Source organism: Apteryx rowi, unplaced genomic scaffold (genome assembly GCF_003343035.1).
Source record: "Apteryx rowi isolate R43461 unplaced genomic scaffold, aptRow1 scaffold_15, whole genome shotgun sequence".
Lineage (NCBI taxonomy): Eukaryota > Metazoa > Chordata > Aves > Apterygiformes > Apterygidae > Apteryx > Apteryx rowi.
Genome location: NW_020447752.1, coordinates 1082651 through 1096186, shown reverse-complemented (window position 1 = coordinate 1096186; position 13536 = coordinate 1082651). Strand labels below are relative to the sequence as shown.

At 40.7% G+C, this 13536-nt stretch overlaps 2 protein-coding genes across 4 annotated transcripts; one reads left to right on the top strand and one right to left on the bottom strand.

Moving 5' to 3' along the window:
* Positions 1–397: 397 nt before the first annotated feature.
* DENR (density regulated re-initiation and release factor) lies at positions 398–8168 on the bottom strand. 3 transcript variants are annotated; one of them, XM_026058688.1, is made up of 8 exons: positions 8128–8168; positions 6712–6826; positions 5710–5729; positions 5333–5417; positions 4524–4631; positions 2282–2398; positions 1217–1356; positions 398–670 (listed from the first exon to the last, which is right to left on the bottom strand). In XM_026058688.1, exons 2-8 carry the CDS (start codon positions 6815–6817, stop codon positions 626–628), a joined length of 621 nt encoding a protein of 206 aa, XP_025914473.1. In that variant the 5' UTR covers positions 6818–6826; positions 8128–8168; the 3' UTR covers positions 398–625. The 3 variants fall into 3 exon arrangements, with proteins under 3 accessions (XP_025914473.1, XP_025914474.1, XP_025914475.1); XM_026058689.1 differs by having other exon boundaries at positions 4548–4631; XM_026058690.1 differs by lacking the exons at positions 5710–5729; positions 8128–8168.
* A 127-nt stretch (positions 8169–8295) lies between these two features.
* Positions 8296–12592, top strand: GPN3 (GPN-loop GTPase 3). Its single transcript, XM_026058687.1, has 8 exons — positions 8296–8526; positions 8609–8717; positions 9259–9426; positions 9912–10036; positions 10816–10931; positions 11251–11347; positions 11758–11886; positions 12397–12592. The coding sequence occupies exons 1-8, from the start codon at positions 8479–8481 to the stop codon at positions 12457–12459; spliced, it is 855 nt and encodes a 284-aa protein (XP_025914472.1). The 5' UTR covers positions 8296–8478; the 3' UTR covers positions 12460–12592.
* The last annotated feature ends 944 nt before the right edge of the window (positions 12593–13536 follow it).

Here is a 13536-nt window from a genome sequence, read left to right as displayed (position 1 = left end):
AATTTCCTATCAGTTTTACACTGGCAGCAGAGTTGTGAGCACAAATTACTTCAGGCTCTTGTTGCATGTGACTTTACGAAGCCCGTACAGTTAGCTTGACTCGGATGACCTGTGCAAATGTTTGCAACAAAAATTGAAAAATAAGTCCTATAGTCTTATAAGTATCATCTTCCTTTACTATGAGCAAATCTTCAGCATGTGTCCCCCATTCCGACTTCTCAGTTTCTAGGCAGGTAAGTCAGAGGTATCGATTTCTGTTCATGAGACACCTGCTTTAAATATTCACTTAGTTCAGCAGAAATGATAGTGGATGAGAAATAAGCTTTTAATTACTTAAGTTATTATTTTCCTTTATGACTGTTAGAGGAAAGTAGCTCTAAAGAAAATAGAAACTGTATTCAGTGAGGAACATTTTATTTAAATCTACTTCATGCATAAGCATGATAAAAACCCAATTTAACTTTGGCAAATATCACAACAAAAAAACAAGCAGCCTATACAGAATGGTGAAAATGCCAAGGATATGGGTTCTCCACAGTTTCACTGCAGAATAAGTGTATTTAGAAGCCTCGCTTTGGCTACATCATTTATAACCATATAATTAAATAAAGGTAGTCTTTCACTATCACTTCTTGACTTCTCCGAGATCTTCAATGCTATCATCATCCACCTAGGGGGAAAAAAAAAAAAAGCCAAAACACATCATATTAAGTATGCTTTCTTCATACATCTCCCACTCAGTACCCACAACTGAACAGGTAATGGAGTGTGGGGGAGAAAAGTATACAGCCCCATCCGATATTCCCTCTGGAAAATTCTATGCAAGTGACATGTGCCTTCAGGCACATTGACTTTTGAAATACTTTAAAAGACATTTTGAAACAAGAGGATTGCACTATAAGATTCCTTAGGCATTCACTGTTAAGAAACATTCAGGAAGAAGCCACAGATATTTGACATGCCTTCCTCACTGTAGGATCCAAAGCACCAGGCACTACATGCTTACCTAGTTAACATTCTTTGGACAATGAAAACAATATTTGACTTCAATTTTAATCACTCCTTAGCTTAATCATTCATAGGTAGGAGTTAAACTATTGCTCTTTAATTTTTGCACAACGTGTGCTGTGAATATGAAAACATTTTTCAAAATCATTGGAAAAAACAGAGGCTTCCATGGAAAACTAGAATCCTCACGAAAGAAGCAGTTTATTACCTCAGGCCACTTTTCCTGGATTACGTCGATAATATCATCTGTAAAATCCCCCTGAATGATGATTTCATCTTCTCCTGTTACTGAGGCACCGCAGGAAAATTTCTGAGCAAAAAACCTTTGTGCTTCCTTAAGATCAATTTCTGTTGACAGGAAAATTAACAGTTTAAGTACAGTCATTGTCATACAAATGTCTTCTCAATTTAAAAAAAAAAAAAAACAGAATTTAAATCTTGTTTTCACTGTTGAGGGATTAGTGGCAGTTTAGAGTTAAGGCCATGTTACAATTTCCAGTTAAAGTAGAAATAAAGCCTGTTATTCACATACAGAACAATTCACTCCACAAATATGGCAGACTCCTTAAGGCAAAGTCATTGAGCGGCCTCTATATATTCTGTTCATGCAGGTCTGTGCTATATACAATCACCAGAAAAAAAAAAAAGCAGAACTGATTTAAAAAAACCCTCTGGTTCTGAGTAACTTCCACAGTTATCTAAATAGCTTTTCCATAGACATGCTGAAGGATGATCTTTTTTGAAACATTCCTCAATGATTTTTGAGTTTGGCTTCTTGCAAGAATATACATATCCAGTTCAGATCAAGCAAATGCAAATTACTGTTCCCTCAAGAAAACTGATGCTACTTTCACACAGATGGTATGTAACTTACCTTGTTAATACAACCAAGGTTACAGCTTATCTTTTTACCAAATTTAGTGATCAACAGTAAAATATCATAGATGCGAATAACGTGATTAAGATGTTTGCAACTGAACTAAAGCTATGCAGAACAGCATTGTCAGCTTACTTAGGTATTGATTTGTCTGCCTTACTAGAAAGTGCACTTAATCAGTCTCAAGAATAGGTAAAAAATAATCCTGAGTAAGCAAACAAGAAAGGGAAATAAAAGGATGGAGAATGAGATATCTACACAGCAGGGAGAGAAACAGCTTCAGACTTGAGATCTTTTTTATTAACATTAAACAAGCTAAGACTCTAGCTAATACAATGAGGTTAAAGGCAAGCACATCTAAAACCTACAAAAAACATTTGACAAAAGCCAACTCACCAAATGTTGCCAGGCCACATACTCTTGTGACATATTTTTTCTTTGCTCTAGGAATTTTAGCTATTGTAACTTTCTGTGGTACAGTCTTCTTTTTCTGTTTTATCTGACCTCTTCCACCTTTAAAACAGAGTATAAAGTTAGATTATTGGTTAAATGTTACACTTAAAGAAAAAAGCCTAGAAGGTCAGATTTCATCACTATAAACAAAGGAACTATTATTTCTCCGTCTCTGTTTGTTAACAAATATATATTTTACACATTAAATATCTCATACTCAGATTATTTTAGAGAGGTCCCATGGCATCAAAGCACAGTATTACAAGAAACAGCAATACATGCATGTCAAATTTGCATTAAAAAACAGCATGCACAGCAGGAGTCTGTTATAATTATGAAAAAGGGACTTTCCCATGCTTTAATTACTGACCACTGGATTTGGTCAACATTTAACCCCTTTCAGGAATTGTTCTTTAGTAGTTAAGAACAAATGGTTACTTTTATGTTTTTCACGAGCTTAGCGTACTTAGGGTTCGTGTCTGAGACAAACCGCTCATGTCCATTTATTGGTGCCCCAAGGACTTGCCTACTCAAGCTGCTGAGTTAAACAGCAGGCTAAGTTCTAGCTATCTGCATGTATCCTAGCACAAAACACAAATATGTGTTAGCAGAAAAACACCGTGCCTGTAAAACAGAGGCCTGCTACAGTAGCTTTACTTCCACATGAAGTAATATCTTCTTATTTACTATTTGTTTCTAGGTCAACCTGAGGGAACACTCAACATATCAGGCATTTATTAGTCTGAGCAAGGCATGCAAAAGATGTAGACAGCTCATTAGGATTCTTTAAGTCAGATTAAGATCTCAGCTAACTGCATACACTCATCAAGTTACTCCAGGGTAACCAAAGCTTTCTGTTCTAGAGCCTTCTCAGCATGAAAGCCTTCAAGTTGATGACAAGCAAACAAATCCCTTCCTATTAAGTCTACCAGCTATTTTTCTAACATGCAGCACTCTCAGTTCCACATTACTAAAAATTGATATCTGATAATTTAAGACAGTAAATTTCTGCCTTAAAATTTCTTCAGTAAATTTCTCCAGTGTCTCAATTTTGCTCATTTTCCTCACCCTCTCTCTCTTATATTTAATCTTATGTCATCATGCTTAACAGTTTACCCTATCATACTAATTTCTTGTGAAATTTTTATATTCTTAGATTTTAGGAGAAAATCAAAGTAGCTTAAATATTATTTTATAACAAAAACAGGCTGAAAACTAACCCTGTCACCCCATACAATAAATTAATGTTGAAAAAAAAAAAGTTCTGAAGTCTGTGGAAAAGCATCCGATCTACAGAATGGAAATTACTGTCTTCACTACACATCCTACTGACAAGGTAAACATAACTGGTTAACAAGACAAAATCGAAACATCTGCAGTGATGTGTGGCTTACAAGCTGAAGCTTACCGGGCTATTAACAGCCATTTATGAAGCACTACAGACACAATTGGCGCTCCACAGGCAAATACATATTAACAACCCCAGCATTCTGATTTATGATGGAAAGTATGTTAAACAGAAAGAACTCTAATGAAGACAAATGTGTGTTTAAGCTACTTCATACATTTTATACCTTCCAAAGTGTTTTGGGAAATGTTTTTCATTAGCACTGCCACAAAAAGACATAGTAGTTAATGGAAGTAGCGGTAATTCCATTACACACCTGCTCTTTGGGATACTTAGTGTTAAATGCATAAAAACAAATCCTGTTACATGAATACTGGGCAGGGGTGGAAGAGAAGAAGGGAGAAAGCAGTGCGGTGAGGCATTATGATAGGAAGGCAACGTTTGTTCTAGTCTGCAAGCTGTCCTATAAACTGCTGTTAAACAGGACAAAAAGAAGTATTTCGGGAGGCATGCCAGCTGACTTTAGGTTGAGAAAAATTGCTTCCTGAATAAGTGCCGTAGCAGTGACAAGAACAATCAGACAGATACACAGAGCAGGTCATCTTTCATTTGCTATCATTACTACACTTTTTTTTTTTTTTTAATCAGCATATCTAATTGTCCCGTCACCGTACCAACTGTGCTACTAACTGGAAGAAACATTTATATATTCAATTTCTTTTGTGCAAAGTCATCTTAGGTACAAAGCGTAGGTAACAACCAAGATGCAAGGATGCTGTGCCACAGTCCAGGCCAGTGATTAGAAAAGGATTCCCCAAGCTGCTTATAAATCAATACCACAATCAACTATGTAGACCTTGCCTCTCTTTTGCTTCTTCTTCTCTTCTTCTTCTCCTGCAGTTCCTTGGCCTTCTCCAACCCCAGCTTCCTGTTTAGGTGAATTTTCTTAAATATATCAGAAAGAAGGGAGAGAGGAAAGAGTAAAAGAGAAATTAGTGGCCAGACTACCACACTCTTACACAAACAATTTAGGGATTTAACAAAGTATCACTGTACAGCACTTTCTATTTCTGTAAGTGTAGCTTGCCTGATACTAGTTACATGTACAAAATAGCATAGCAGTTGTCCAAACTAAACTTCTGACATTCAGAAAAGCCTTCGTTCAAGGATATGGTTATGATTTCAGAACAGTCTCTTCACATAACAATTTACACAGACAGGGACAGAAATTAATGACAGTGTTATTAAAATTCCATATGCAAATCAACACACAACATCGTTAATGACCCTTTCTTCAGCAATTCACAATAGACAGGACAGACATAAATTTGGATAAACTAATTGCATCAGTTGATGGGAAACAAGTGCACAGATGACTGGCTGCAGTAGAAAATTTCTCTCTAACCCCTAAGAAAGCTCAAACATTATTTCTGTAATCGCATATCATTTGTCCAGTGTTTTCTGACCTTATCAAACTGTTATTTTTACAGCAACCAAAGCATGCTAGACTCTTGAAAGACTGATTTAATTTTCAGACTTGATACAACTGCAAGTGGGAAGAGCTGAGAAGTAGAAAATGTCAAAGATTTATGAACAAGTCTAAGGGCACATACCTTCTCAGTTAGAAAACAGAGAAAGATTCTTACCTACTGTAAGTTTTGCAAACTCATCTGGAAAATTCTTTTCTAGCCATTGTCTACATTTAGTCACATCAGGCATGTATTCGCAGTACTAGAGAAGAAAGACCAAATGAATGTTGTTAGCCAAGTAACTACAAAATATGTCACAAACAAATACAGACCATTTGCTATTCAGCACAGCCATTTCTCTTTAGGGTGATTAAATACCAACACAGTACGCTATCGCACAAGAAGTTTCGTGACACCCTAAGGAAGACAGTGGCTGAAGCACAGAACTGTTACAGTTAAAGAAAAGCCAGCAAAGATCAGAAATAATCATCATAATCAGAAATCGTAGAACAGAAAGAAGATGAAGAAACTCAGACAACAAAAAATTAACTCACCTCTGTTGGCAATGAGCAGACTGGAGAAAGATGGAGAAAAAAAAAGATTACAAAAAGATTTATAAGTAGTGTTAAATTGAAAATTATATTTTAAAGTTTTGGGTGACTTATGCCAATTTCTGGTTATAATCACACTAACTCAAAAGATTATTGATATCACTCAGAGTTTCAATTTTCTCTCAGTCGTCATTTGCTCAGACACTGTGCATTAGGATAAAACTCTCACAGTGAGAGCAATCAAATCAACGAAGGAAGCAAAGATGATGCTTTGGTACAAGATACAGAAAAAAACCACCAGCTCTACTTGAAGCAAAAGATATACCTAATAAAATACCACATGATTTGGTTTGTTTTCCTTTTTACGAGCGCAGACAGTGTCCAGGAGATGAGATCAACCTTAGAACACATCCAAACAAACTGTGCAAACTTTCATACAAAACAGGGATTCTTTCCCAAAGCCCTGCAATTGTATTCAAGTCCAAAGCATAACAACATAGTTATCTAAAACATAGCTTTCAAGATTATTTACTTTCTTAAAATTCAGCCATGTAACTACAAATGCAGCAGCGAGCAAAGCAGAATTCTAAACACAGTGCAACAATTTCATTAATTCTAATTTCATTTCTTATTACCATACTGATTGTCAGAGGCCTTTTTTGTGCTAAAGATTTTACTAGCTTTCTGCAGGAACAGATCACTGTGCCACAGTTCATAATCTGAGCACTGTCCCGTCAATGCAACTGTTTACATACAGAAAGATGTTAGTACCTCCATCTTTCCGACAAAGGGGGAACCCATCTATTCCACCATAAATGCTTTAGATGGAATACACAACCTAACCTATTTTAGAAAGAAGATCAGAAAGGGCAAGCTGATCACTGTCTATTTGCTGAATAAAAGCTGACCAACAGCAGATCTCCGATTCTCTCATTCTTTCTGCTAGGCTGCCCTTATAAACAGCACATCATAAGAATCACAGACAACTGCCCCTTCAACACTTGCCTCCACAGTAGAGAACTCGAAGAGGATAGTCAGCATCTGACCTGGCACCGCTCCTCAAATCTCCTTTGCAGTCAGGGACCACAGGCTCAGCTACATCTGTAGCCATCTCACAAGCCTGCAGGTCACAGAAGGAAATAATCAGGGCTTAAATTTGGATTTAAAATTATTCACATCCTTCCCAACACAACAAAAATCCCAGAGATTGACAGAACTAACAAGATAGAGAAAAGGTGCAATCATAAGAATAGCAGGATAATCAGGGGAGGAGAAACAGGATCCCAGAAGTAATGAAAAAACATGGAGACAGTGGTTGCAAAAGATATGAAGCAGTAAGGAAACCCAGTACTTAAAGGAAAAAACGAAACACCAGGAAATGCAACAGAAAATGAAGAAAGATGCGTGAGAACAAAACATGGGAGCCACCAACATGGGTTAAGCAAAATGTTAAGTATCACATTAAGTCAATGGCAGGCGAACAGTGGGTACACTGGAAGGGGGAAGGTACAAGTATATCAGAAAGGAAAGGCTGTCATTTAAATCAGCATCTGAAGAATCCAAATCTGATACTGGGACACCGGCAAAAAAAAAAGGGGGGGGAGTCACAACCCACTAACACACTCAATAACGGTTTACATGCACGCATTTTCCAGGGAAGAAGCATAGAAAATAAGAGTCAACAGACACCAACGAAGGGGGTTGCAAGGCACAAGGATGCTCCGCAGGAACATGAGAGCAGGCTGCATGTGTGGAAGACTCAGAGCCAGGTTGTTGTAAGAGCTGCGTCTGGGCAGTGCACAGAGCTGAGGGAAAACGCCAGGGCACCAGAAGTTACGGGGTTCGTAGCAGGGGGATCACAAGGAAAGACTGTGGAGGATCACTGCTAGCACCAGAAAGGATGCTGGGGAACCAAGGGAGGTGATAAACGGGGGAGGAAGGGTGCTGGGGGCGAACACTGAGAGAGGGCTAGGGAGGGAGAGGGCGTACTGGGTCCCCAGAGAGGATGAGGGTCACGGCGAGGGAACACGGCGGGAGAGGGGGTCAGGGCCGGGGAGACGGAGGGTGCTGGATACCGGGGGTGGGGGCAGGCTCGCAGCGAGAGCAGAGGAGGGGGCTCAGAGCTGAAGGAAAGGAAGCTGTGGGGAACCGGAGACGGGAAGGAGGGTGCCGGGGCACAGGAGGTGAGGGGCGGTCGCAGCGAGGGGCTGGTCGCAGCGAGGGGGCTCAGCGCGCAGCGCAGGGAGGGTGCGGGGGGGGGAAGGGGGTTGGGGCGCAGCGCAGGGAGGGTGCGGGGGGGGGAAGGGGGTTGGGGCGCAGCGCAGGGAGGGTGCTGAGGCGGCGCCCTCCCGGCAGGGAGAGGCCGGGGCAGGCCGGTCGCTGCGGCGGGAAGCCGCGGAGGTGGCGGCGGCGTGGCGTTACCCGGGCGGCCCCTCAGGCCGCGGCGGCGGGGGGGCGGCGGCGGCTCCTCCTCCTCCGGCGGCGGCGGCTCCCGCACAGCGCGCGGCACGTGCGCCCACCCCAGCGCCGCCGCCGTCTCGCGAGAGCCGCGCGCCGCGGGAGCGTGACCGGCGAGGGCGGCGCCCGGCGCTATGCGGCGAGGAGCGTTTTTTGAGCCTTCGGGCGTTCCGTAACTGAGGGGAGGCGGGCGGGGGTACGCCAGCGCACGCCATAGGCTACAGCAGCACGTGACGTAAGGCGCTACGGGGCGGTAGAGCGGCCAGCCGCTGCCGCTTCGCCGTGGCGCGGAGCCGGGAGGCCGCCGCCGCCGCCATGCCTCGCTACGCGCAGCTGGTGATGGGCCCGGCGGGCAGCGGGAAGGTGAGGCGGGGCGGCGGCGCGGGCGGTGGGGGGCGGCGGCGGCGGGGCGGGCGGCCCCTGACCCCGTGTGTGTGCCTTGTAGAGCACGTACTGCTCCACCATGGTGCAGCACTGCGAGGCGCTGGGCCGCGTCGTGCAGGTGGTCAACCTGGACCCGGCCGCGGAGCTCTTCAGCTACCCCGTCATGGCAGGTGAGCCCCGGGGGGGGGGGGGGGCGGGCCGGGCCCCTCCGCCTCGGGGGGAGCCCCGGGGGGCCGGGCCGGGCCGGGCCCCTCTGCCTGAGGGGGAGCTCCGGGGGGGTGGGCAGGGCCAGGCCCAGGAGTAGCTCTGATCTGACCGTAAAGGCAGGATGTGCCCCACGCTAAATGTAAGCTTTAACATTTTGTATGTATTTATAATAATTTATGTGTGTGTGTGTATATACATGTATATCACGTATATATGTTGATGCGCAGGGCCAGGCAGTGTAGGTAAGTAACAGGCCGTGCTGTCACTGTGGTTTAAGACCCTCTTTCCTACCTTGGTACAGCCTGAAGACGCTTGACACAGGAAAGCAGAGTGAGGTTTCTGGAGTGTAAATGGTATCTGAGCTGCCTGTTGCTCTTCCTGCTGCTTTGTAATACCTAGATTTCAAACGAGAGTTCTTGTGAGACTTGAGCGTATTACAGTAACCGGCCTCTGTGCACCACTATAAACACGTGTGCTAGAAACATATTGTGTGTCTTGTTCCAGATATCCGCGAGTTAATAGAAGTGGATGATGTTATGGAAGATGATTCCTTAAGGTTTGGTCCCAATGGCGGCTTGGTGTTTTGTATGGAATACTTTGCCAATAATTTTAACTGGCTAGAGGAAAGCCTTGGTCATGTGGAGGATGACTATATATTGTTTGATTGCCCAGGTAAACAAACATATGTATTTTAGTATCATATTGTGTTATCATATTTAAATATCATATTTCATATGCAGTATAAAATTAACAATATATTTTTGCTGCTCACAATCACTCGTACATTTTTTGTGTTGTAAACAGCTGTCAGAGTCACTTTCAGATGTTTCAGTAGGGAACCTGATCCTGATTAATTTGGATGGCTGCACAGATTTTTGACAGTGTCATATGCTGTGGCAATACCACAGCAACTGCTAATGCTAATTGGAGGTCAACAGAGGAAAAGAAAACCTTTATCCTTCTTCCATTCCTCCAGTATAAGTTCATCCAAATACAGTTAGACTTGTCTGAAAAGAAAAATCATGCTTTTTATAACAGCTTTTATTCATTTTAAGAGTAATGCCACTACTTGTATAATTGATAACTGTGAACTAGTATATGCTTCTTTATGTGTTAGCTTCACATTTCTGTATAGTAATATTCTAAGTGTGTCCTAGGTCAGATCGAACTCTATACGCATTTACCAGTGATGAAACAGCTGGTGGAGCAGCTTCAGCAGTGGGAATTCCGTGTCTGTGGAGTTTTTCTTGTTGATTCTCAGTTTATGGTGGAATCTTTTAAGGTATCCATTTGAAATCTATTGTAAAAGTTCATATTAGTAGAGAACAAGAAATCCGAGTAATGTAGGGAGCTGGTTTTTTTTTACCATGGAGATTGCTAACTGGGTGTGGGGGGTGAGGGTGGGGTTCTGATTGCTGTTGTCACCTGCCTACTGAGCAGTTATGGAGAAGATCGAGACATATCCTTCTTGAAGATGCCCAGCAAAAAGATTAGAGGCAACAGACACGAGTTGCAGCAGGGGAAATTCCAGTTGGATATGAGGAAAAAATCCTGCACTGTGAGAGTGGTCAGACTGGAACAGAGGCCCAGAGAGATTGTGTAATGTATGTTCCTGGAGTTAGTCAAAACGTGACTGGATGAGATCCTGAGCAACCTGATCTGACCTTGAAGTTGGCCCTGATATGGACCAGATGATCTTTAAAGGTCTCTTCCAATCTAAATTGTTCTGTGATTCTATAAAACTTTGTCAGATCTGCAAAGAGAGCATGCCCCTTTCCCAGTCTAGCAGTGAGAATCCTGAGAAGGGCTTTGAGTTTTGTTAGATGCCACTGGAAGGGACAGATCCAGATTTGAAACTCTGGAAATAGATGGCAGATGGGAACTTCAGCATCTTCCTTTTCCAACAGAGATAATGACTCCCACTTGGCCTTCTGTCTGTGTTTAATATATTCAGTGGCTAGTTTTTGGTCATATATTCAGTAGGTAGTTAGTGGTCATGTCCTGCATGTTGGTGTTGTGTTTGTCTGTACTTAAATATGTCATTTTTCATATTCCTGTAAGTTTATCTCTGGAATTCTGGCAGCACTCAGTGCAATGATATCTTTAGAGATTCCACAGATCAACATCATGACCAAAATGGATTTGCTGAGCAAGAAAGCGAAAAGGGAAATAGAAAAGTAAGTTCCCCAAATATTTATTGTATAGTCTAACATCTGGAGGTAAACTTCACTCAAAATTCAGTCTAATGTTTCCCACAGTTAAAATCTACTCTTTTGGAGTGGGAAAAGATGCTGTTGTTTTACGTTGAGCAGAGTCTTTATATGTCTGGGATAAGATGCTTACAAAAGAGTGAAAAGGCTAACTCCATGCATATACATATTTATCTTTTTCTCTAATTATCTTCTGTTAAATCATTATCTAAACGCATAATGACTTACTTGTTATTTAGCAAAGGATTCTTTTGACGTTAATGATGACTTTTTTTTTTCCCCCTAGGTACTTAGATCCAGATATGTATTCCATGATTGAGGATTCTACAAATATATTAAAAAGCAAAATGTTTAAGAAACTGACTAAATCCATATGTGGTTTGGTAGGTGTATTGCTTTTCGTTCTAACTGGTACTCATAAATTCAGTCCTGTATTTATAAACCATACTATATGGCTCCTGGCTTCTTTGCTGTTATAGATACTATGTATACTATAAACAATTTTTTCCCCTAAAACTATATATTTACATAACAGACATGCTAACAATACCAGGATCTAAAAGATTAGCAACTTTGGAAAACAGGTTTATCTAATGTGTAGGACTTGGGACTGATGGGCAGGTGTTCTAATTGGGGGAATGCCTCTGGTCTGCAGTGTGGTTTTAAATGGTATGTTGGGAGTCCAGGCAAGGAAGATGTAGTTTGGTTTAAAGAAGTGGCTTAGAGTGCTATGAGTGTAAAAGAACTAACTTGCTGCACTCTCTTACTAATGTCTTCTAAATGTTTTCTCTAGATTGATGACTATGGTATGGTTCGATTTTTACCGTTTGATCGCTCTGATGAGGAAAGTATGAACATAGTTCTGCAGCACATAGACTTTACCATTCAGTATGGAGAAGATCTTGAATTTAAAGAACCAAAGGTAAGGTCTGTCTGATGATAAGATGAAAAAGTTAAAAGGATCCATAATATAAGTCATAATATAAATATGTCCTCATAGTATAAATTATGTGTTTTGACTTGTTCAAAAAATGCATTGAGCCTGTGTGTTGTGTATACRCTATAGATCAGGAATAAGTTATGTCATGTACAATACAAGAAGACTGGTGTCTTAAAATCAGTTCCAAGTCCAGTCTAATTTGATTATTCAGATCATAAATCCTAAGGAACAAATTCAATACTTACACTCCTTTTTTGTACTTGTGGTATGCAAAATACCTGGATCTAGATTTTGACCCATACAATTTGGATAGCTCTAGAAACAAATTGCTTCCAGAGTTTTGCTACTTGTTTTATGGAATCATAGTAGACATTGTTCCTGATGTGGGTTGTGGGGTTTTTTTTACTAATTAAAATGCCAGAGAACAGACAAATTATTACAGCTACTGGGGGGAAACAGTCAGGTTTTACTTTTTTGTTTTCTCTCTGGCAGGAGTATGAAGAAGATAAATCTGCTCTTGTTGATGAATATTTTCAAGATCATGTGGATGAGTAAAGTGCGTACGTACGTTCAAACGTATGTTTTCGTCAAACGAGGAAAATATCTTGGTTGTAAAATATGTCAAGTATCATGTTTGTGTAGTTTGTTTTTTATATATAAGTTAACTAAAATTTCTAATGAAAAGTGATCCTGTATGACCTCATAATTATTTTAATAAATAATTTCATTCTTATGTCTGTGTGGTATAAAATATGTATGTATTACCGCTGCTGTATCCAAGTTCCCAACATATAGTTGTCTCATTTAAGCATAGGAACATTTGGAAAAAGTCAGTCGTTTGCAGAAGAGCCACAGTCCAATACAAATAATTTACAAAAATATTTATCTCCAGTCCTGTGTAGTTTGTTCCACTATTAGATGAGTGAAAAACTTGTTTTAAAGGGTAAAGAATGTACTTAACTAACTGAATCTGCAGTAGGGAAGGAGATAACTGGCAGCTTCAAAAGGAAAACTGATCAGTAGGTGGACTCTTGACCTTCTTGAAAAAGGTGAATATTTTACATTCACTTTGGTGGATCCCATATTTTAGGCCTTCTTTTTAAGGCTGTTTTTGTACAACTCGCATGCGGCTTCAAGTGGTTTTTACATTGATAAAATCTTAAACACCGTAAAATATTAAAAAAAAAAAATTAGCTCAAATATAAATCAGTGCTGTTCTTGTACAGTCACTGCAGAAAGTGTGTTACTTAATGAGGAATTCAGTAACTAATAAGATAAGTAGCTGCTTTTTTGCCCTGAATAGACAATTCATACTCCTACTATGGACATTGTATGTGACCTGTATAGTAGAATGTGCATTGGTTTCACAGAGAAGCAAAATGAAAGCACTTTATCTTGGAAGAACATATTCACTGAAGTAACTAAGTACAAGTTAAAATAATCCTAAGAGGTATTGTTCCATGCCATCTGAGCAAATGCAAGGGTACCTCGGTCCTGCATGTGCATCGCCCCTCATCAGTATTTGTGTGCTCAGCCTTGCCAGCTTTATGAATTCTAGAACAAATCTCTTAATATTCACCATTCTTAAAACCTTACCTCCCAGAGTCAGACAATTATGAGAGCTGAGACCTC

Bases quoted from the DNA above. Each gene is read 5' to 3' on its own strand.
- GPN3 (XM_026058687.1), top strand. From the start codon at position 8,479: ATGCCTCGCTACGCGCAGCTGGTGATGGGCCCGGCGGGCAGCGGGAAG. The intron at 10,037-10,815 runs GTATCCATTTGA...TATTCCTGTAAG, and splicing joins TTATGGTGGAATCTTTTAAG to TTTATCTCTGGAATTCTGGC. The intron at 11,348-11,757 runs GTAGGTGTATTG...TGTTTTCTCTAG, and splicing joins CTAAATCCATATGTGGTTTG to ATTGATGACTATGGTATGGT.
- DENR (XM_026058688.1), bottom strand. From the start codon at position 6,817: ATGGCTACAGATGTAGCTGAGCCTGTGGTCCCTGACTGCAAAGGAGAT. The intron at 5,730-6,711 runs GCAAGTGTTGAA...ATCTTTCTCCAG, and splicing joins TCGAGTTCTCTACTGTGGAG to TCTGCTCATTGCCAACAGAG. The intron at 5,418-5,709 runs GTGAGTTAATTT...TTTCTTCTCTAG, and splicing joins TCTGCTCATTGCCAACAGAG to TACTGCGAATACATGCCTGA.